The sequence below is a fragment of the Dipodomys spectabilis genome, unplaced genomic scaffold, assembly GCF_019054845.1.
Source record: "Dipodomys spectabilis isolate Male_0828 unplaced genomic scaffold, ASM1905484v1 ptg000240l, whole genome shotgun sequence".
Taxonomy (NCBI): domain Eukaryota; kingdom Metazoa; phylum Chordata; class Mammalia; order Rodentia; family Heteromyidae; genus Dipodomys; species Dipodomys spectabilis.
Genome location: NW_024870917.1, coordinates 4,650,238 through 4,673,082, shown reverse-complemented (window position 1 = coordinate 4,673,082; position 22,845 = coordinate 4,650,238). Strand labels below are relative to the sequence as shown.

General features: G+C 54.5%; 1 protein-coding gene across 1 annotated transcript; it reads right to left on the bottom strand.

The window, feature by feature from the left end:
* Positions 1–376: 376 nt before the first annotated feature.
* Positions 377–14,446, bottom strand: Npepl1 (aminopeptidase like 1). Its single transcript, XM_042699280.1, has 12 exons — positions 14,254–14,446; positions 13,627–13,812; positions 13,090–13,260; positions 10,690–10,779; positions 10,228–10,309; positions 8,834–8,976; positions 4,988–5,065; positions 2,197–2,297; positions 1,945–2,068; positions 1,412–1,588; positions 992–1,102; positions 377–593 (listed from the first exon to the last, which is right to left on the bottom strand). Exons 1-12 carry the CDS (start codon positions 14,401–14,403, stop codon positions 435–437), a joined length of 1,572 nt encoding a protein of 523 aa, XP_042555214.1. The 5' UTR covers positions 14,404–14,446; the 3' UTR covers positions 377–434.
* Between the last annotated feature and the right edge of the window lie 8,399 nt (positions 14,447–22,845).

The window sequence follows — 22,845 nt, the reverse complement described above, 5'->3', positions numbered from 1 at the left end:
CGCCTTTGTGCCCACACAAGGGAGACTCAGTTCCTTCCTTGGCCCTTGACCCCACATCCTGACTGCACACGGGCGCGGCCCCTGGGGGGAGGGGCGGGTGCCCGGCAGCCTCGAGTGGGCTCCGGAGCCGGGTCTAAAGCGGAGGTGAGGATGTGGGGTGGCTGCGAGAACTGAGGGGTTTCTCGTGCTCTGCAGAGCGGGGTCCCTCAGGCAGCCGCACGCGCCCAGCACTGGGCTGGCTGGAGCCACACAGCGCAGGCGCCCGGGAGAGGATGGGGGCTGGGAGTGGCCCCCGAGACGAGAGGCACACCACGGCCACGGCCATCACCACCCGCTGGCCACCAAACCACAGCGCACGTCAAGATGGACTCTTTTAATGGTTTCAGATGAATCAGTGCACGGTGAGGCCGGGCGGGCGGTCGCCGGCTGAGGGTTCACACGAGCCGGCGTCTCTTCCAGTCCCTCCCCGCGGCCCCCTCCTGCGCGTCCTCCTCGCAGCCCAGGGGGGACACCAGGTTGAGCAGGGGGTCCTCGGAGGCTCGGCCGAACAGTGCCAGCAGGAGCGCCACGCCGAAGCCCGTGGCCCTCTCACCCTGTGGACAGAGGGCGGAGAGCCTGGGCTGGCGGGCACCGCGGTGTGGAAGACCGGAGCCCGGCCCACGGCTGCCGGCCCCGGGACGCCTTCCCGTCACTGTCCTGCGCCCTCCGGGCCGACAGCTGGGCGCTGGCAGTGGGGCGTCCCAGATCTCCCAGGGCGGGAGGGGTGCCGCCGAGCACACAGCAGCCACTCTGTTCCCGGAGGTCAGGGGGCCCGCAGCTGGCCGGACAGGAACCCACAACAGAGCGGATGTGTGCGGAGCTCTGCGGGCAGCTTGCAGGGACCGGGCGGGAGGGGACGGGAGGTGGGGAGGGGACGGGAGGCGGGGAGGGGACGGGAGGGCAGGACTGGCCAGGCCGGGGTGGGGTGCCACACGGGAAGGTCTGCACTCACAGCGTGCACGGGTGCGGCAATGTCCACGTGCACCCAGACGCCAGGCCAGTCAAAGCCGATGTGGGAGGCGATGAAGAGGCCGGCGCAGGAGCTGGGGCTGTTGTCTCTGTCCTGAGGAGGCCAGGAGTGGTGACCCCTTGCCCCCAGCCAAGTGCTTGCATAGTTCTTTCCCTGCCCACCCCGTCCTGCACCCCCCTCCCGCTCCCCTGTAGTCAGCAAGGCACCCAGGTGGGCAGGGGGATCCCAGGCAGGAGACCCCGCTGGGAGGGAGGCTGCCCAAAAGAAGGGTCTGGAAGGCTAAGGAAGACAGACCTGAGCGACCCCTTGCCTCTCCACCTATGCCCCCGTGCCTCAGCCTCCACAGGGCGTCGGCCTGCGGGGCGGCTGTCCCCCTGCTCCCCACCCCCCTCCCCAACCTACCGCCACTGAGTTCTTCATGTCGGCCACGGCGGAGGTGAACTCGCTGAAGTGCAGCTCGGGGCAGTAGACGAGCGGGTGCACCAGGTCCCCGCACTGCCGGCCGGCCTTCACGCACGCCGCCTCCCACTCCGCCCTGTTGGTCAGCACGGCTGCGTGGTACTTCCCTGTGGCGATGCTCTGGGCGTCCGCGACCCAGGGGCCAGAGAGATCGAAAGACAAAAGGAAGTGGAGGCAGGCAGGAAGACGGGCCAAGAGTGAGGCAGGGAGGACCGAACAAGAACATCAACAAGAACAGGGAGCATCAACCCTGCGGAGGGGCCCACGCCAGCCCCAGCTCCCAGCAGCCCCTTTCGCGTGTCCACGTCGGGCCTCACCTTCCCCTGTGGAAGCTAGGCTTAGTGACAACAGCCTCAAACCCCACCTGCCCCCCCAACCCCAGGCCAGGGGCACTCAGGACCTTAGGGGTATGAGACACCCACCCAAGCCCCCACAAGCACGGCCCCCACCCGAGCCCCCGCAAGCACAGCAACCACCTGAGCCCCCGTGAGTGTGGCCATGTCCAGGATAATGTCGGCTCCCAGGTCTTTGCAGGCGTAGGACACGCCGTCCGCCAGCACCAGCCTGCCCTCCGCGTCAGTGTTGTTGATTTCCACAGTCCTGGGGGTGGCAGAGATCCCCTGCTGAGAGACACCGCTCCCAGGGTGCTGGGCGCCCCCTAGGCCCTGAGGCTGGCCTGGGAGGTCGGGGGCCTGCCAAGAGGCCAGGGAGGAGACACACAGCCTTACTTTCCCGAGTACAGCTGGTGGATGTCGTCAGGCCGCGTGGAGTGGGGGCCCACTGCATTCTCCGCCAAGCAGAACACAGCGTGGAGGTTGTCCTTGAAGCCCTGAGGCAGGAGCGGGTGGAGTCTCTGGTTAGGCCCTCAGACTCACAGACAGCTGGACAGGGGCCGACAGACAGCCCCAGAGGCAGGCAGCAGAGCTCAGCCCTGGAGCTTTCCTGCCGCCAGCCTGGGCAGCCCTGGCAGGTCCTGGGCCAACTAGGCAATGTACCCCAAGTGAGGAGCAGGAAGCTTTGAGGCCTGCGTGGGCCCTCAAAGCCCCAGAAGTCACTGTGGACTGCTCCCGGCTGTCACTGTTAGACTCTGCGATTAGCCCCACGGTGGCCTAAGCCGGGGTGGGTCTGGCCAGGCAAGAGCAACCCTATTTTGGATCTGAGGTCTTCGTGGGATGTACTGCTGGCAACTATCTTCTCCCAGGCTGCCGGCTGTCTTTCTGGTTTGGTAACGACGTCCTTGCTGTGCAGAAACATTTTAGTTTGACGCTGTGCTCCCACTTGTCAACTCTGACTCCTATCTGCTGTGCCCCGGGGCTCTTTTTGAAAAGTTTCTGCCTATGCCTATGAGTTCTAGTGCTTCGCCTAGTTCCTCTTGCAGTCATTTCAAACTTTTGGGTCTGGTGTTGAGGTCTTTGATCCACTTGGAGTGGATATTTGCACATGACAACAAACGGGATCACTTTTAGTTTGCTGCTTATGGACGTCGAGTTTTCCCAGCACCAGTTATCAAAGAGGCTGGCTTTTTTCCACCGTATATCTTTGGCTCTCTTATCAAATATCAGATAATTTTAAGTATGTGGCTTTATTTCTGGGTCTTCTAGTCTGGTCCATTGATCTGCGGGTCTATTTTTGTGCCAACACCAAGCTGTTTTTGTTATTATAGCTCTGTAGTAGAGCTTGAGATCTGAGATTGTGATTCCACCAGCATTACTTTTTCTTTCTTTTTTTCTTTTTTTGCCTAAAATTGCTTTGGCTATTCCAGGTCTTTTGTTGTTTCCTATGAATTTTTGGGCTATTTTCTCTATCTCAGTAAAGAACTTCATTGGGATTTCGATGGGAACGGCGTTAAATTTTTATGGCAATTTTCACAATACTAAGTCTACCTATCCATGAACATGGAAGGCCTTTCCACTTCCTGATGTCATCTTTGATCTCTTTCTTCAGATTTTCATAGTTTTTGCTATAAAGGTTTTTGCTTCTTTAGTTAGGTTTATTCTTAGATATTTTATATCCAATATAATATCTAGAATATACAAGGAGCTCAAGAAACTAACCCTACTGAAACCTAATAAGCCAATCACTAGATGGGTAAAGGAGCTGAGAGACTTCTCAGAAGAGGTGGTAAGAATGGCAAAGAAACACATGAGGAAATGTTCAACATCCCTGGCCATAAAGGAAATGCAAATCAAAACAACTCAGATTCCACCTCACCTGGTTAGATGAGCCAACATGGTGAATGTGAACAACAAAAAATGTTGGGGGGATGGCTGAGAGGGGCGGGGGAGAAGGAAACCTACTGCACTGTTGGTGGGATGGAAACTAATACAACTATTCTGGACAGCAGTTTGGCGGTTCCTCAAAAAACTAAGCATAGGGGGGCTGGGAATGTGGCTTAGTGGTAGAATGCTTGCCTAGCATGTATGAGGGCCTGGGTTGGATTCCCCAGCACCACATACACAGAAAAAGCCGGAAGTGGTGTCGTGGCTCAAGTGGTAGAGAGCTAGCTTTGAGCAATAAGCTCAGGAACAGCACCCAGGCCCTGAGTTCAAGCCCCAGGACTGGCAAAAACAAAACAAAACCAAAAGCTAAGCACAGACCTTCCCTACAACCCAGCCATGCCACTCCTGGGCCTCTACTCAGATCGTCACAAGCCAGGATACCATAAAGACACTTGCACATCCATGTTTACTGCTGCACTATTCACAACAGCCAGGTTGTGGAAACAATAGATGAGTGGATCCAAAAAATGTGGTACCTGTACACAATGGAATTTCACACAGCTATTAGAAAGAATAATATCATGTTATTTGAAGAGAAACGAATGGACCTAGAACAAATCATGTTAAGTGAAGTAAGGCAAGCTCAGAGAGACAAACAGTGCATGTTTTCTCTCACATGAAGAAGCTAGATCTAAAATACAGCAGGACATAATAACTTACACAGGTCCCTAGGCATTCATACACAGTGAGACCAAAGGAGGAGACTTGTAGGAGAGGAACAGAAAGGCACAATGCCTATGTGCATCTGATCATACAAAATAATATTTAACCAAATGAACTCCAGGGAATGAAAACAAGTGCTTTTTTTTTCTTTTTTGCTGTTTTTGTTTTCTGTCTTTGGGAGTGTAACGGGAGGGACAGACATGGAGAGACAAAAGATAAACAAATGCAGCAATGGTACTCACTGGACATCATGTTGAAAATGAGCTATACAACTTGTGGGTGGGATGGAAGGAAAAAACTGGGAGAGGGAAGGGGTGACATTGTTCAAAAGGATATGTATTCTACCTGACTTATGGAACTATAACATCTCTGGTTTTAGCATTTTAAATTTTAAAAAGGGGAAAAAAAGAACAACTCTAGAAGAAGGCAGGGAACTATTAGGGGATCACAAAGGACCCCATATGCAGAGTAAGGATGAGTCTAGCTGTGCAGACCCACAGAGAGCCAGGCTGGAGCATGAAGAAGCCCATGGGAGAAGGCCCAGCAGGAGCACATGTAGGTGCAGGGCCTCACTCACCTGCTTGATGGCAGCTCTGAAGGCCCCCAGGATGGCTGCTGCACCCCCACAATCACGCTTCATCCCTGCCATGGTGGTCTGCAGTGGGACAAAGACATCCGGAAAGACACTGAGGCACAGGGATGCAGAGCCGGCTGACAGCAGCCCATCTGGCCCCGGCCCACACAGCACGCTGGGCCCCTGGCTCCCCGGGGCCTGCCAGGCCACGTGAGTGGAGCTGGGATTTGTGAGATCACAACAGGCCCACAGACACAGGGGTGGCCCTTTCATGTCAGCACAGCCACGTGGCCAAGGGAAACCCACAAGCCCCCAGCCATGGCCAGCCTCGTACATGCACGCAGTACCCCTTGAGCCCGTGTCCCTGTGGCCTGGAAGTGCCTGCGGGACCTCTCTCTCCACACATGGAGGAGAAGGCGGCAGTGGGGCTCACTTGGCGTCACCCAGCCTGCATGTGAAGGGTGTTGGCTGGGCTGCCGGTGTCTCCAGAACAACAGGTCCCCAGCCTACGGGTCTCCCATGTTTGCAAGCAATGTCACCTGACTTCTCTGTGGGCAGTGACGGCTGGGAGGAGAGGCCCATGGGGGCTCCTGCAGCCAAGCACTGTGTGTGAGCAGCCTGCCTTGCATACCCCCATTTCTAGCACCAACACTACGGGTACAGCCACACAGCACCCCACTCATGCATGGGCGCGAGCCCCATGTGTGTACCCTGGCCTTCTAAGCTTCAGGACACCACATATTTTTGCCCGTCCTGCCTCAGGCTCCCTTGACTCCTGCAGTGCCTGCGTGAAGTCACTGCTCTGGGCTCCTCCCCTCTTACCCCCCCCCCCCCCCAGCCCTCTCCGGACAGTTCCCAGGCTCCCATTTGGCCACAATAGTACATTCTGGTCCCCCCTCATGCCACCACCACAGAAAAACACACTGTCTCCCCCTTCCTCATTCCTGTCAGCATCCGACATGTCACCTGCTGAGAATGGATACTCATGTTTCTGTTTCATAGGTTCCCGACTTTAATTGACAAGTTCATCTATTAAACTGACAGCAGCTCCTCAGACATAATAAGGATTTCAGCTTGGAGTGGACAGAGTGGTTTTTGAACCCTTATTGTAGGACATGAGCCTTGAATTTTAGCGGAAAGTATCTTCAGACACATTAATAATTGAGCCGAATGAAAAGGATTGAGCTAGCAACTACTGAGACCAAGCCATCTCTTTGACCGATTTAATCGGCAAGAAAGCACAGGATTGCTACACGGGGGAAAATGGAACAATGGGTGTGGCATCCGACCATCTCAAAATGGCCCACACAGAATATGCATGCTCTTATCCTGCCTCCCAAGCGCAGGTGGCCGATTGAGATTTCTCCAACCCCTGAGTGCTGCCTTCCATTGTTACAAAAGGTTTTCACGGTGACACTAAGCCGTCACCTGCCTTTTCTACTGGGCTGACATTTGAATCCATAGCATGGAAGCTGTGACTGGAGAAAGTGGGGGAGGGCTTCACAGTTGAGCTCATGGCCCCAAAGTGAAGAAGGGATCACTAGCTTTTCCTCCTTGGGAAAATAAAGCCATGGTGACACTGCACAGAGCCACCTTGCTGAAGCAGTAAGGCCAACTTTTACAAGCTCAGTCATCATGTGTCGAGTTCTGGTGTAATAGCAAAGAATGTCAACAGTTAATTTAAAAAATTGGGAGGCCCCAATTTTCTTGGTACATTTCAACTGAAATGACATCAAAACAGACAGATGTAGTGACAGATGCAAGACCTCCGCAATCTTCTATTCAGCAGACACTGAGGGAACTGGCAAAAAAACATACACAGTAATGCACATTTCTAACTTGTTTTCATTTTGGAAAGTTATTTCCATAAGATGAGACTCCAAGTTAGAGAACAGATTTGTATCATCTTCAAACAAATTATTGCTATCTTTGACGCTTCTCAATTTTAATTGCCAGTTCAGTGGACAGGGATAGAAGTAAACCATAGCTCTTTGGGACTGACACTTTCAAGAGTGTAGAAAGGTATCTGGGCAGCAGAGACTTGCCAGCATGCTCCTCTCCGCATGCCACTCTGCAAGTGAAGCCCTGTCCTTGTAAGCCTGGGAGCTTTGCTGGCCTTTTGACGAGTGCCCATTTCCACATCATTGCCTCGAGGTGGCCTCTTGGGTCAGGGCTTGCTGTGTTGGGTTCCGTGCCAGTCTCTGACTGTCTGTGCAGGTCCAACCCTACATCAGGTCACTGTTAAAGCCCAGGAGATGCCTGTGGCTCCCCCAAAGGATGCTAGCCAATTCTGAGTACAGAGATACTTGAGCTGGCTATAAAAAAAAGAGAATCGGCTGATGGTGTGGCAACACCAGTCTTCCTGTTTGCACTCTGCAGGCCAATCTCACCCCAGGAGGCTGAGGGTGACCTGAAGGTTCATGATCCCATCTCAAAGCTGGGCACAACGGTGCAAGCCTTTACCCCAGTGACAAAGGGAAACATGAATGGAAAGGATTGCAGCTCAGGCTGCTCAGGAATGAAGTGAGACCCTGTGTTGAAATAAGCAATGCAAAGGGCTAGCCGAGAGGCTCTGACAAGTGAGGCCTTGAATTCAAAAGAAAGGAAAGAAGGGAGGGAGGGAAGGAGGGATGAAAAAACGAGGGAAGGAAGAGAGAGAAGAGAGGGAAGGAGGGAGGGAAGGGAAGGAGAGAGGGAGGGAAGGAGAAAAGAAATTCCTCATAGTTTAATTCTTAGACCACCCCATGTCAATGCCACAGGCCAAGATGGAGGCTTACATTGTTTTCCATTAAAAATTTAAATGACATTTGAAGTCTTAATACATTGCTGTTTTCTTTAGTGGTGCTGGAATACTTATTTTCAATGTTTCCCCTGTGTGATAATAACTATGGAATTCAATAAGAGAATATTTGCTGTTGGTAGGGTTACTTTCAAACTTGCATTATGAATTTCACTTCCTGATTAGTCCTGGAAATAATTATGTTGTTGGGAAGGGAAGTTAAAACACGATTACCCGTCCCGGTACTGAAGTGCCTCCCTGCTTAGAATGTGCAGCACCTACCCTCCATAGGAATTGGTGCTGGGCCTCGCTGTGGGGGGGGGGAGTGGTGCGGGGGGGGGGCAGGACAGAGCCCCGCTGCCTCCACCCCAGCAGATGCTGCCAGCTGAGAGGCTAGGCTGCTGGCAGACCTCCTGAGTGTACAGAAATCCAATGGTGGATGAGAATTCCACCTGGCTTTCCCAATGCCGTTTGGGCCAGGAGGACACAGGCACTTGCTATACACAGGCTTGGCTCATCGACCCCCCCCTCCCCCAGCCCCCGCCACACACCCCTGCCACCGCTTCCAGCTTCCCTCCTCCTCACCCTCTTCCTCTGCACTTCCCCATCTGCCCCCTCCTGGGGGTTTTCCAGAACCAGGAGGGCCAGAGGAAATGACTTGAGCAGAGGTGGACTGTGAAGGTGGCGGCCGAGGTCAGATGGCAGTCCTCAGGCCGTGTCCTCCAGGGCAGGGCTCCCTTGGGACACCCCAGTATTCCCTTCCTCCCCGTTTTGGAGTCCTGTTTCCACCGTTCAGCACGCTCTCTGGAGCATGCAGGGGGACATGAGCATCGCGCCCCAGCTTTTCAACCTTGTCTCCCTGGGCTCTGCTTTCTATTCCACTCATCATCTCTGTGGCTTCTCTCTGGGTTGTATCCAGACTCTTCCGTCCCTGACCGGGGGTTTGGAGTGAGGGTTCAGATTGTCTCCCTCAACTGGTGGCCCCTGACTCCCCCTCCCCCCCGCCTGCCCACCCCAGGGGCAACAGCGGACCAGCTGGCCGGGACCCGGCCCCCCAGAGCGTGCCTCACCTTCCCTTTGATGCTGAGGCCCCCGGTGTCGTAGACAATGCCCTTGCCCACCCAGGCGATGGTCTGCGTGGCTCCCGCGGGCGTGTGGCTGAGGACGGCTAGGGCTGGGGGCCGGAGGGCGGCTTTGCCCACCCCGTAGATCCCTGCATGGGGAGGGGGGTTGTGAGGCTCGGGCTGCCCTGGCAGAGACCCCCGGTCAGCTGCTAAAGAGCTGGACTGCTCCAGCCCGGGTTCCTAGCCCCTCCAGCCCCCAGCCAGTGTGGGACAGGGGGTGCAAACCCGCTCCGACCTCTGGCACTGTGTAAAGCCCCCGAGGCAACGCACATGGCTCAGAATGACGTTTGCACGTGCAAGGCGGGTCCTGCCCTGAGATCAGGAGCACAAGTGCCAGCATGCAGCCTGCCTCCAGCTGACCTGCTCACTCTTGGTGTACTCAGTCCCTCTTCCAGAGAAAGGAAGGGCCTGCTTGAGGGCAGAGGCCACAAGACGCCCCAATCACTGAGCTGAACAATGACAGCAACTGACAGAAAGAATGGCCTCCTGACAAACTCCTATTCATCCTGCAGGACCTGCAGTACATGTCCCCTCCTCTGAGAAACCTTCCCTGGCCTAAGTGACCTCCGCTTGAAGGTGAAGCTGGTTTATACACCCGAGGCGGGTCTGGCCGTAGGATGACTCCGCTGTACTTGAGTCCAGAGCAGTGAGTGCCCCCACTGGTGGGGATTGGCCTGGGGGCCTCATCCCTAGGGGTCCTACAGAAATTACCAGACCTTCTAAGACTGGGCTGCAGGAAGGACAGGCACTTGCTCACACATTCCTTCTCTCTCTAGACATCTCACAATGGCATCATGGCCATCCTGCAAGCTGACCCTCCTGCAAACTGACCATCCTGGGAGCTGAAAGCAGGTGACGGCCCCAGGACCCCACCCCCACAGCCACAGTGAGGAGAGACCCCAGGCACCAGGCAGCCCAGCGATTGGTCTCCCACCCTCCAGTTCTGGGGAAGGTCGGGAGACATGACTGGAGGAGTCTGAGTGAGTGGAGTCCCTGGGGCAGCAGCTGCGTCATGGGAGTGGCTTGAGCAATGTCTTTTCAGATGGACACAGCCATCCTCATGAAGTTCTGACACGGACAGGACCTGGGGTATTCCAGGGACAAATGGCCCTATGTGCTGGCCAGGGAGTAGGCAGGGCAGGGCGCAGGAAGAACCTGGGTCTGGTGGTTCTCAGAATGGCTGCCCTCGCTTCCCCAGGGGACTGACTGCTTCCTAGAACCCAGGAACTGGGCTGACAGTTCAAGTCCCAAAGTAGCATGATGTCTGAGACTCTGCCACAAGCCCCCCCAGCGTGCCCCCCACTCCTGTGGCCCAGCCCTGAGAGGCCAGCCCCACCCACCTCCAAATCCTCTGGTCTTCAGCTCCTCATCCTGAATGACCATGGGGGTAATTCCCAGCTCCTCTCCGACTTTGCTAATCTCCTGGACATGTTCGTGGAAAAATGACAACAGGAGACGCATGAGGGAGGCAGGACTCACGGCGCCCGCAGGCCCAGGCCAGCGGTGAGCCAAGTGGCAGGAGAGGACCTGGCCTCGTGTGACGAAGCCCAGCCACCCGGCTTTCTGCAGCTCCTGGCTGCACTCCTGCCACCGGCCTCCAGGAGCCCCAGCCACTCCTATTCCCCTCACTGAGGCTGCCAGCCTCTCAGAATGGGGTGGATGGCGGAACCTGAACCATCCCCAGGGCTCCCAAGCCTTGGGGGGTGTGGATGGGCCCCAGGCTCCTTCTGCCTTGTTTGGGGTGGAGCCTTCCCCTGCCCCGCCACCGGCTTCAAGCTCCCCTGGCACCACAGGCCACCGACCTCCAGGAAGATGTCCGTATTCATCTCATTGCAGGGCGTGTCCACAATGCGGGCAGCCAGCCGCACACCCTCCGTGGCATTGGTTAGGCACTAGAGAAACCAAAAGGCCATCACTGGGCATGGGGACTGGGTGGGAGGTGGGGATCATCCCTTCCTCATCCACTTTTCCAGGGACCCAAACATATCAGAGGCCGCCCCCCCCCAAGTTCCTAGAGAGACTTTGGGGCCACTCACAGGGCATGAGGAGAGCAGGAGGGCTGGGCGCCAGTGGCTCATGCCTTTAATCCTAGCTACTTAGGAGGCTGCGATCTGAGGAGCACAGTTCAAAGCCAGCCTAGGCAGGAAAGTCCGTGAAACTCTTACCTCCAAAAACTACTAAAAAAAAAAAGCCCAAAAAACAAAAAACCAGAAGTGGCACTGTGGCTCAAGGGGTAGAGTGCTAGCCTGGAGCACAAAGAGGCTCAAGAATAGTGCCCAGGCCCAGAGTTCAAGCCCTAGGACTGGGAGAAAGAAAAAAAGAGGGCAGGAAGGGAGAAAGATGCTTTTGGATTCTCTGCAGATCACCCATAGGTTTTCAGCGGTGCCTTCCTCGTGGGCCAGCCTATGTCACCGGCCCCAGGAGGGCATTGGGCTCTGACTGTCCTGGTTTATCATGGACAGTCCACAGTCCATGCTGGGCACCGCTGTGGAAAGAAGCCCAGGCTGGGCATTGGCCACAGGGAGCTCACATGGCACCTGGCACCCAGCCTGGGACAGGTACCTAAGAATGCAGCTCACCAGCTGCAGGCAGTTTCGACCCCCATGCTCGGGAAGATAGCTCAGAGAGGGCCACCAGGCACCTGCTGGAACCACAGTCTTCTCTAGCCTGGCCTAAGATCCCTGCCTGCCTAATTCTCTTCCCACGGGTCTTTGGTCTCAGCTGATTCCAAGCTCCTCCTGCCCCCCATCGGTCCCCACTGTCCACCCGGGGCCTCAGAGTTTCCAGACAGCTGGCTGCGTCAGTGCCTTGGCGCTGGCAGGAAGGAGCGGATATTAAGAGCAAAGCAGCGAGGGGCCCACGGGGGGCTGGGGCAGCAGCACTGAGTTCATCACCGCCTTTCAGGCCGGTGTCAGGAGGACAGCGGCAGTCGATTCTGCCAGCCCGGCCTCCACCCCCGCTGTCTGGTGATTGCGAGAGCTACTGCCTGTCCCAGGTAATTAAAGTCTGAAGCCTGCAAGGTAGGGACCTGGGAGCTGACAGCTCGGATAGGACACGTGCCGCCTGTCAGTGCGGGGCCTCAGGAGAGGCAGGCAGAGAGAGCAGACGAGAGGGAGAGCAGAGGCCTCCCTTTCCACGCCACCAGGGGAAGGGCAATCGTTCCTGCTAGCCACGTTGATCTGAGAACCTACTACGTACCGGCCTCAGGCTAGACTCAGAATCTAAGAAGCCAGAATCTAAGAGGCCAACATAAAACCAACCACAAACCCATCCATGAAAGCGGGGGAACAGGAGGCCTCAGGACTCGGAGTTCTGGGCCCCCATAAAGGCCACATGGGGTGTCAGACCCTAAGTGTGCTTGACCAGCTGGAGGACAGTAAAGTCCATTGTGGCTGGGCAGGACCTAGAAAGGCAGACAAAGGCTAGGCGAGGACAGGGGTGGGAAGCTCTGGGCGTGGGCCTGGGACCTGGTAGAAGGTGGGCTTAGAGCTTAGGAAGAACTCCCAAGGTCCAGGGAGGGGCAGCCAGCGGGGTCTGAGGGCTGTGTGGACTGAGTGGGGAGAGGGAGGCCAGAGAGGTCAAGGGAAATGAACGCCAGAGGCCGTGGGGAGATAGGGGAGAAGGGGGAGGGGGGGCGCCTGGGGCCTGCATAGGACGGTGGGTGAGTTTCAGGGAGAGAAGAAAGACAGGCACCCAGACCATCAGAAATGGCAGAAAGGGGTTTGGTGAGTGGGCGGGGAAAGGGAATTAACTAAGCAAAGCAATGAGACAATGTTTGTGATAAAGTTTGGCAATAAAGAGAAAAAGAGAGCTGATCCAAGATGACACAGATGGAATTGAGTTTCCTCTTCCTCAGCTGGTGAAGAACAGACCTCGCTGCTGAGCAGGGGCCAATCTGGGGCTGAAGGTGGAAGTTGGTGGGACAGGGTGGATCAGGACTTGATTCTGGGCTAGCCTGCCTGCAAAGGATCCTTCCTAGGCTCAAGTAAAATCACCTGTGTCAAAAAGCACACTGCAGAGAGGGAAGAAATAGGTGGTGGTACTAGTGCTCAATAAACCCTAAACAGAACAGCATTGAAAAAATAGAGCCCACCCTTCTGGGGAGGGGCCCACTGACTTCTTGGGGCTCCCAGAGCCCAGGACGCTTCCCTGGGGAAGGGAAGGGGAGGAGGGCACACCCCGTCTGCCTCCCAGATACCCACTTGCAACGTGGACACTTCCACAGGCCCGTTGTCCTGTCCCACTAGGAAGAACTCCACGGTGACTGTCCTCTTCTCTGAGCGACGAGAAGCCCCGGAGCGGTGGGTGAACAGCGGGAAGGCCCGGGCCAGAGCACAGGCCGAGGCAAAGATATCGGGCTGTTCACAGACCATCTGCAGTGGGGAGAAAGGCAGGGCAGGGCTGAGACCTCGGAAACAGAGGCCTCAGGGATGGTGGTGGGGAGCTGCCCAACAGCCACATTTCAGCCAGGGAACCAATACCTGCTCCACGGGGAATAAAAGCAGAAATGCTGCTCTGGAAAACCCAAGTGACCTGACTCTACAAACCATAACCATGCCCGTCCACTGCCTGGGAGACAGGCCAGCCGGGCCCCAGGAAATCTACACCGGGACCTCCGCTTTGCCACCAAGACGGCTGTGGGGGCCACAGGGAGCGTGGCGGCGGGGCCTGGGGCCTTGGCCAGAGGGCTTGAGCTGCGGGGCGCTGGGGGGGTGGGCACCCCGGCCCTCTCCACTCACCAGGATGCAGCGGTGGGTCCCAGGCGGCAGGCAGGTGCGCACCAGCCTGGTGATGAAGTGGGCGGCGGAGGGGCTGTTGTGCCGGCTCACCCTGGGGGGCAGGGCGGCCACCGTGGCGCAGTTCAGATAGAGGGGGCAGCTGTCGGTGGGGTTGGGGTTCAGGGTGGCCAGAGCGGCCTGCCAGAGCTGGAGGGGAGGGAAGCCGGCAGAGGGCGGGTTCAGACGGCCTGCGGCGTCGGGGCGCCCCCTGCGCTCCCCCCCTCCGGCCCGGCTCGGGGCCGCGTGTCTGGCTGGCACCCGTCCACCCCGGCGGGCCCAGGCCCGGGCCGGCCAGCCCTCGGGGACCTCTGCTTCCAACACCGGAAGCGCTGACTCCGGGGCCTCGGCCCGTTCCCACGGAAGCGGGGTCAGGGGTCAGGGCCACGCGGAGAGGCGGGCGGAGGCCTTGGGCCTGGGGCCTCGGGGCGGAGGGCAGCGGACGGCGGGCCGGGCGCAGGTGGCGCGGCCCGGGCGGCCGGTGCCGGGACAATGGCCGGCCCCGGGTGCGCCCCGGGGCTCCGGGCGGGCCGAGGCGGGGCCTGCGCCGGCCGGCCGCGCTCCGGCGCACGGCAGCCGCCGCCCGCTCACCTCCTCGGTGACCCGGGGCTGCAGCTTCCCGCGGACGTGGCTCCAGGGCACGCGGTGCAGGTGGTGCAGCCGCCCGAGCAGCAGCAGGGGCCGGCTCTGCGGGTCCGCGTCCCCCGCGCTCGCCTGGAAGTGCAGCCCCACGTTCGCCATCTTCCCCGAGTACCCCCGGCCCGGCCCGGCCGCCCCGCACCCCGCGGCCGCGCTCCCCGCGCCCCGCCGCGGCCAGGCTCGGCGCCGCCCCGGCCCGGCCGCCCGCCCCGCCGCGCCTCCCCCGCCGCCGGGCCCTCGCGGGCTGCAGGGCCCGCCCGGGGCGCGAGGGGGCGCGGGCGGCGGCGGGGCGCGAGGCCCGCGGCGCCTTCCGGAGCGGGCGGCGCGGTGCGGGGGACCGCCAGGGGTCCTCGCCGGGCAGGGCCCGTCCGGGCGGCCTGGCGATCGGATCGCAGCCTCCGCATGGCTTCAAGGGCCCGGCCAGGCCTGGCGGGCCGGGCCCACACTGGTTTCTGGACATCCCCGGGCCACGCCACGTCGAGGTGCCGGGGCGCGGGAGGGTCCCCGCGCTCCGAGAGCTCCGGGGAGCCGTGGGGGACCCCGCCACCATCCAGGCCCTCCGGCCACCTCGCCCTGCCACACGTCCCCAGTGCCCGAGGCCTCGCCTCCCACCTACCTCCACCTGGTTCCAAGGGCCGCGCCCCTCACTCTGTTTTTGTGAGCCGTCTTAAGCAAAGCACAGCCAAGCCAGCGCCGCAGCCTGGCTTCCCTCCGCGGTCCTCCAGGCTACCCCCACGCCCGCACCCACCTGCCACCGCGCCGCAGGCTGGACAGCAGGCCTGCGCCTCTGCTCTGGCCCTCGGTGCCCAGCCCGGGCAGGCATCACAACACAGCTGTTGAACAAGGAACAGGAATTGCTGTGAAACCTGCACCCCCTCCTCCCCCACCACACACACATAAAGTCAACACTAACTGGGTCTTATTTTCGTCAAAAGATTTTACAGCATCTGAATGTTTTCACACGTTTGTGAAGGGCACTAAGAGCAGCACGAAGATCTCTCCCTCTTCTTCCTGTTGGCAAATACATTGCGGACGGGCACAGAGGAGGAGGCTGGAGGAATCTACCTTCGGAGTACAAGCCAAGGCCGTGGGTGAGACACACTCACCCAGGCCAGGGCAAGGTGGTCCCCAACAGGGTGAAGTCCTGGAGGGAGGGGGGCCCGCCCTCCGGGGAAGACAGTTGGGGTGGAGGGAGGCAGGGAAGTGGGCTTCACTCCACATTTCCTTCCACAAGCAGCATTTCAGAAAGGGAAACTTGTGCATGGGCAGTTGGAGAGAAACTACAGTGGAGATAACTTGGGGAAAGTTTTTCCTTTGTAATTCTCTAAGGTTTAAGCACAGACTAACCTCAAGGCCTCCAAAAGAGTATGAACAAGATGATTGATTGAACACTACACAAGAGAGCAAGAGGAAAATGGTGAATGCTTGAAAGAAGCAAACAGTCCTGATTCTGGTTTTGAGCCACCCTGACTCCAAGAAATCCAAACCAAACAGAACACCAAGGAATCATTCCACTTCCCATGCCTGCCAATTTCCTCAAGATACAGCTTGTGACAGATACAAATAGATTCCAGGAAAGTACTTTCCCCTTTCCCTGCAGACTTTACAGACTTTAACATAAATAAGACAGGCAGCACTTTGTTTAGATAAATTTTTATGAAGGTATTAATCCCCAGCTTAGTATATATTTCACTGCCAATGAAAAATTCACCTCTATTTTCTTTTTTTTTAAGTGAAAGTTTAAAATAAATTACCAGATCTTTAATGCAACCCAAGAAGCAACTTATGTTTTTGATGACTTGAGACCAAGTCCACACTCAAACTGGGTGTGCAGACTTAAAAGTTGAGGAAAAGATTTTAAAAGTCCTGGAAGAGGTCAGAATGAAGTTCCCAGGACTTATTAGGAAGTGTTTGGGGGACCATTCACACTCAGAGACACATTTGTGCAATTCTATCTGTGTAAGAAGGTGCTACGTGTCTGAAATGTACCTTTGTACTTTAAACTACATGCCAGAGTCTTTCAAGGCCTGCTTAGGCTCAGCTGGTTCCCTGATTCCATTATACCTTATATGAGAAAGTAAGCTTTATGTTTCTTCTCGTCTCTGGTGTTCATTCATTCATTCATTTGTTGAACATTAGCTCTGAATAGCTCTAGACCCCATCAAGCTTTGGGAATTCAGTGGTGGGTGGGTGTGCACCCCCAATGTATGTGGAAGGGGGAGAAAATGTGGCAATAAAATCCAGAAACCTGGTCACGAGCCGAAGGCTGAGTTCAGGAAGGGCCCACAGACCGAGATGAGATGTCTGGTGTGGTTTTGAGAGCTGGGTAGGACAGTAATAGGGATTGAACTCAGGCCTTTCACAAGGACAGTGTCCTACCACTTGAGCCTCAGTTCTGGGCTCAGCCCCCAGCTTGTTCTTTGAGATAGTATCTTGGTTTTTTTTCTTCAGGTGGTCTTGAACCATCATCCTCCCATTCTCCACTTCCTGAGTAGCTAGAAATACAGGCATGAGTCATCACGCCCAACACTTGAGTTTTGAGAGATGAGGGGAAGAGGCCTGGAAGTCTGAGCTCTGCCCAGGCAACTGTTCACTGCAAGCTGAAATGGCAAAGGACACCGTCATGTGGCTGGACACGTGGGCCTAAGATACACATGTAGCCTTAGACTGCAGCTGACCTTGTGGGTGACCAGAAGTGTGGGGGAAGACTGAGGTGAAATGAAGGCAGGGCTCAGGATCTGCACTGTAATGGACACAGAGGATGCTGAGGCCTGCTCCGCCCTGGCCACCTCTCTCCCTCACACTGTCCTCCAAAGTCCTTGACCCCATGTGACCTCCCCGAGCACTGCCCTGGGCTTGCCAGTGGGTATGCCTTCCCTCCGCACACCCAGAGTTCCCGGACCCCAGGAAGTGCCTTAGTTACATCCTGTAGCTGGTGGCATGGGACAGCCACCGCGTTCGGCACTGAATCTTCTCTGAAGAGAGCAAAAGAAACCCACAGCCTTGAAAAGCCCATTGCTCCAGAAAGCTTATGGAGACAGCCATTAACTTATGGAAAAGCTGAAAACTGTGACAACCACTTAGATGTCTTCAACCAGACTGCCACATAGATATATTGTATATGAATACATATATATGTGTAGATATATATATACACACACAATATCTACATACACACATATACGTGGTATGTCTAGTCTTCTCCTGCATCAGTTAAAATACGTTGCATGTAGTTATCCTTAATTATCTGTGTGCATCTCTTAGGAGCAAGGACACTGCATACAGTAATGTGGCAGCAAGCTACAATACTATCATTAATGTATTCAACAGCACATGCTGTCCCCAGATGTCCTTCATGGCTTTTTTCTCTCTAAATCCAGGATCTAGACAGGGATCGAGCACTGCGTGGCTGTCAGACCTCCTTGAGTCCAGATAATCCCCGTTTTTGTCATTTATGTCATTGATGTGTCACACAGAAGTCCGCCCACTGTGAAGCTGTGCACTGTTTTCCTTGTGATTTTTATCTGAGTGAAATGTGTGTGTTGTTGTCGTTGTTTGGCAAAAATACGTTCATGGCACTGTTTCCCAGGGTGCTACCTCAGGAGGCCCGTGGGGCACCTCCTCCCATCTCAGCCACGCGTGGCCACTGCTAGAGCTCTTCATGGTCCAAGTGCATGTCTGCCCTTGAGAACTGAGAGTACTGGAATGGATGTCCTCTTTTGGGTCCCAATTCCGCCACGAGGAATCAGGATCTCTCTCGTAGATGCAATGGAGGCAAAGGGCTTTGCTTGGCATCATTGCTTTTTCTCAAAAAAGAGCTGCGGGAATCAAATGTTTTTCTAACTTGCTCTTTCTGACCCAGGCCCCTAAGGGACTCCCACTGTCATCAGTTGTGGGGTTCAGAGACTGCTCCCACCCCCTTAGCACAGCCACCCCTCTTCCAGATGGGAAACTGAGTCCGGGGCTTGATGCTCTTAGAGCATTCTGGTTCCCAGCCATCTTTTCCCCCATGTTTTCTGTGTCGATGGCTGGGGCCTGAGTCCAGGGTTGGTTTCTAGCTCTCCCACTCCTCAGCATTGCTGGCCATTCCTCAGCAATGATGAGGACGGTCTACAGAACGTGAGGAGCCCAACACGAAGTGAGAATGCAGAGCTGCTCTCCCTCAGCATGATTTCAAGACAGGAATAGCAGGGAATCAAACCAAGCCCAGGACCCCACCTCCACCACAAGTGTCTTCAGCACCCTGCTCCCAGTGTCCTGTTCCCCCTTCCCCTAACCCCAAGCCCGCTCCCATAGGCTCTTGCTGGTTATCAGCTTTTGAGGACTTTGTGAAATAAAATGATTCCCTGGCTCACTGTTCCGTCCTTGGCCCAAATCTCCTCAGCCATTTCTCAGGAAAACTGGCTGTTGAGGGAAGGGTGGGGCAGGGAGGGATGGGCATGATGGTCTGTGTGCCTCGCTGGGGCGTTCTTGCTTCTGCTCCTCTCTGAGGACAGAGCTCGAGCTGACTCCTAGTCCAATCCCACCCCACCTGCTTGCCCTCCCCGTGCATATCTCCCTCCCCTCTCTCAGTAGCCCTCCTGTAGGACTCTGCCACCTGCCCTGACCCTTGGCCTCCACCCCTGACAGTATACCTGCCACTCCTTGGTATTTTGTTCTTGAGGAATATTCCCACTGAGGTGTTAAAATGTTACTCCATTTTGGCCTGGTTTATCAAGGTGACACACACAGAGGTTCAAATATATGTGTGCAATGTAACCAGTTTGCTATTTCCCACTTCTAATTCTTCCTGCTTGGTGGAAATGGGGATGGAACTCAGGGCTTTGCGTTTGCTAGAGAAGCGATCCACCACCTGATCATGCTCCCAACTATTTTCTTCTTCCTTTTTTTTCTTTTTTAAAAAAATACATAAAACATTTATATAGTTCCAATTAAAACTGTAAAAAGAGGAATGCTCCCAAAGCCTTTCCCCTCCTTCCAGTCCCTGGTGCCCTTTCTCTACGCACAAATCATTCCATCTCAGGCAGCCACTCCATCTCAGCAGCTTCGCTCTGCTGCCTCATTTTGAGAAAAAGAAGACCACACATATTCATGGGCCTTACACAAAAGCTCTCACACATGTATACTCTTGGAGCTTGAAAAGGGCACGCGGTAATCTCATCTGCAAGCCTATGTTTTTACTCTGCTTTTAGCAGGGTGAGAGAGAACACGTTAATAAAAATGTACCAGCAGAACCATTTATTAACAACAGACAGGTTCCTGTGGACAAGGGGTTTTCAGACGTCACAATAAGATGAGAACTGAACTCTCAGACTCCCTTGTGATCCTGGCAACCTAAATTACCCTCCCAGGGAGGGCAGAGTGCCAGGTGACAATAACCTTCATGTCGTGGGATCTAAATTCCTATTTACTTCTCAACACCAGCACAATTGTTTTTGTAGCTGCAAAAGTTCTCAAGGGCATATTGAAGCCCCGGAGCCTGGGGATTGGAGGGGGGAGCGGTGGGCTGCAGGGAGAAAAAGAGAAGTAATTAACAGACCAAATGTGAGTCCACATTCTTTTAAACCAACTCAACCTGTGGACACAGAGGTAGGCAAGAAAACAAAATGAGCGGTGAATGCTGATTTTGGTCAGGAGCTCTTTTCTTTAGGGAAGACTCCACTTGAAGAACTCTGTTAGCTAATATGCTTCTGTAGCGCACTGAAAATGACTCAGTCTCCAACCTGCGTCACATTCTCCCCAGAAACACCCTGGGGTTGATTGCACGTCTGTCTGTGGTGTCTTGATGCAGACCTTTTCAAAAGAATCACAACTCTATTACTGAGGATTCTGGCAGGTGAGTGGTGTGAGGAAGGGTGGGAAAAACCAGAAATGATTGTTGTGGTTTTTTTATCCCACTCCTCCCCCACCCCGTCAAGGCAATGAGAAGGAAGCGATATTTCTTTTTTCCTTGCTGTATCTGTAAGATTCTGCATTTGGAGCTGAGCTGGCTCACAAACAGGCATAGAAAGTAGCAAAATGGCCAGGCTCACACCTGTCATCCTAGCTGCTCAGGAGGCTGAGGTCTGAGGATGGCAGTTTGAAGCCAGCCTGAGCAGAAAAGTCCCCAAGAAACTCTCTTATCTAATTAACCACTCAAAAACAGGGAGTGGCACCGTGGCTCAAGGGGTAGAAGGCTAACCTTGAGCACAAAGAGGGTCAGGGACAGTGCCCAGGCCCTGAGTTCAGGTCCCACAACAGATCCCTCCCCCCCAAAAAAAAATAAAGTAGCAAAATGTATCTGCCTTATTTATAGTACAATGACGCTAAAGATGCTAGATTGGAAATAAGAGCACTTTTCTGTTCTCAGTGATTTGTAAGCAGCATTCTGACTGGGGTTATGGGTTCACTCCACCTTCGCAAATTCAGTGATACTTAAAACATGGCCTACGAGAACCATAGAGGCATTTCAAAGCCATTTTCTTCACACACTAGGAATACTGCATAAATATGCCCCACGACGTATTATTTGTAAAACAAGACTCATTGGTTACATCATAAGCACGGGGGGCACATGGCACCAAGTGGTGTCTGTGTCTTCTGGCTGGAGGTGGCTCTCCATTGAAGAAGGGAAGGGTGGCCATCTGCCGAGACCAGCTCTCTCCTTCTCTAGGGAGGAGGCTGGAAATCTGGGGAGAGGGGCGTCAGGGCCAGCAACCAGCTCAGGACTCACCAAGTTGGGGTCACTGCCCTGCTGGTAGAGCTGAGCCCCCTGTAGCTGGGGGCTGAGATGGCTCATGGTTGTGTGGGCACAAAAATGTTGTCTCTGCAAGGCCTGATGCAAGGGCTGGAGTTCTGTGTAAATCGAATTATTAGCATGAACCGAAGGTACTGTCATTGTTTAACTCATCCGACCTTTTAAATGGATAACCAACCTTGAGGCTTAATTGGATTTAAAAAAAATCAATTTCTAGCCATTGCATAGTGTTGAAATGTACTGCATTCTCGGGCGATTGTAAAATCAGTTTTGCTCAAGATGATTTTTTTATTATTTACAACTTTAAGATGACATTATCCATCTCGGTAAGCATTTTATGTACACATCTACCTTTTATAAACAACCACAAACTCATATGTATGCATACCGAGTCACATCACGAAAGAATCATTATTTTTTTCCGGTCAGCAGCGCTTTTCTTCACACCAATTACACACACACATACACACATGTGCACTCACACACGCGCACACACGTGCACACACACAACGGAACTAAGGATAATGATACGCTGCTGTTTGCAAATCTCTCTGTGCTGCAGCCTGGCCTCATCTTCATAATAAGAAAAAAAATCCTTGAGGAAGCTTCTTCCCAAATCACATCTTGACCATTAAATCTTTCTTGAAGAAGGTCATTTAATTTTATGGAAAGAAATGAACAATTAAAATGGCATAAGCAGAGCGAATGCTAGCCTGGAAATTAGAAAGCTGGTGATCCTAGTTCTAGCCTGAGTTAACTCAGTGTGTAACCTTGATAAACATAGGCTACCAGTCTCAGTTTCCCCATCTAGAAGAGGGGAGGCGCTGCTGGGGTGGGGGTGATCTCTGAACCCTGCAGTTGATGAAAATGGGAGTCTATTAGAGGCCCTGGGTCAGAAACAGCAAGTTAAAAAAGCACATTTGATTCCCGCAGCTCTTTCTCCGAGAAAAAGCAGTGAAGCACAGCAGAGCCCTTCGCCTCCACCGCATCTACGGGAGAGATCCTGATTCCTAATGGCGGAATTTGGACGATTAGCTAAAAGCAATTATAAAATTATAGTTGACAAACAGAAAATGCTAAACCCAGTGGTCTATTTTAGCCAAGCCTGATTTAAATGTGCATTGTGTTGAATGAAGCTTCATCTAAATGGTCCATTTTAGCCAGATTACAGAGAACTGTGTAATTATCCCAAGCATTCAGGACAGTCCAGAGAGCTAATTTGGACAATTGGACAAATGATTATTTTCTTTTGCCTCAATTGACCAGATAATTGTGCACAAGTCTCTGCCATTTGGCTCTGTGGAATGTCCCTTTGTGTGGTAAGGAAACTCAGGCAAAGACTGGTATGGTGACATCCATCTGAAGGTGTGGGGTTGGGGATGGAGTGGGTGGCTGGCATCAACTCTGAGCACCATATCAGAAACACTTGTACCGGAGCTGAGAATGTCTCTGTACGCCCACCCAAGGACCCCTGTCAGCTCACCCTGAGAGCTGTCAACTTGAAGGGTCTGTGTTCCCTCACGTTCAAAACAGAACTAAACAAAACACCAGGCCCAAGGTTAGAGGTGGCATGTGGGTGGCCAAGAGAATTTGAAGAAAACCTGGCATTCCTAAGAGTCAATAAACACAGATAAACAACTCGGGTGCACGCTTCTAACGAACATACCCAAGACCAGACAAATCAATCAGTCTGCATCCCAAAACCTTAGGCTGGAACTTCCCAAGACTAATGAATAAATCAGGATTTTTAGTGTTGTCCTGTGCTCCCTACAGCCAACGGAGGACCGACCCCTTCCACGCGAAGGTCT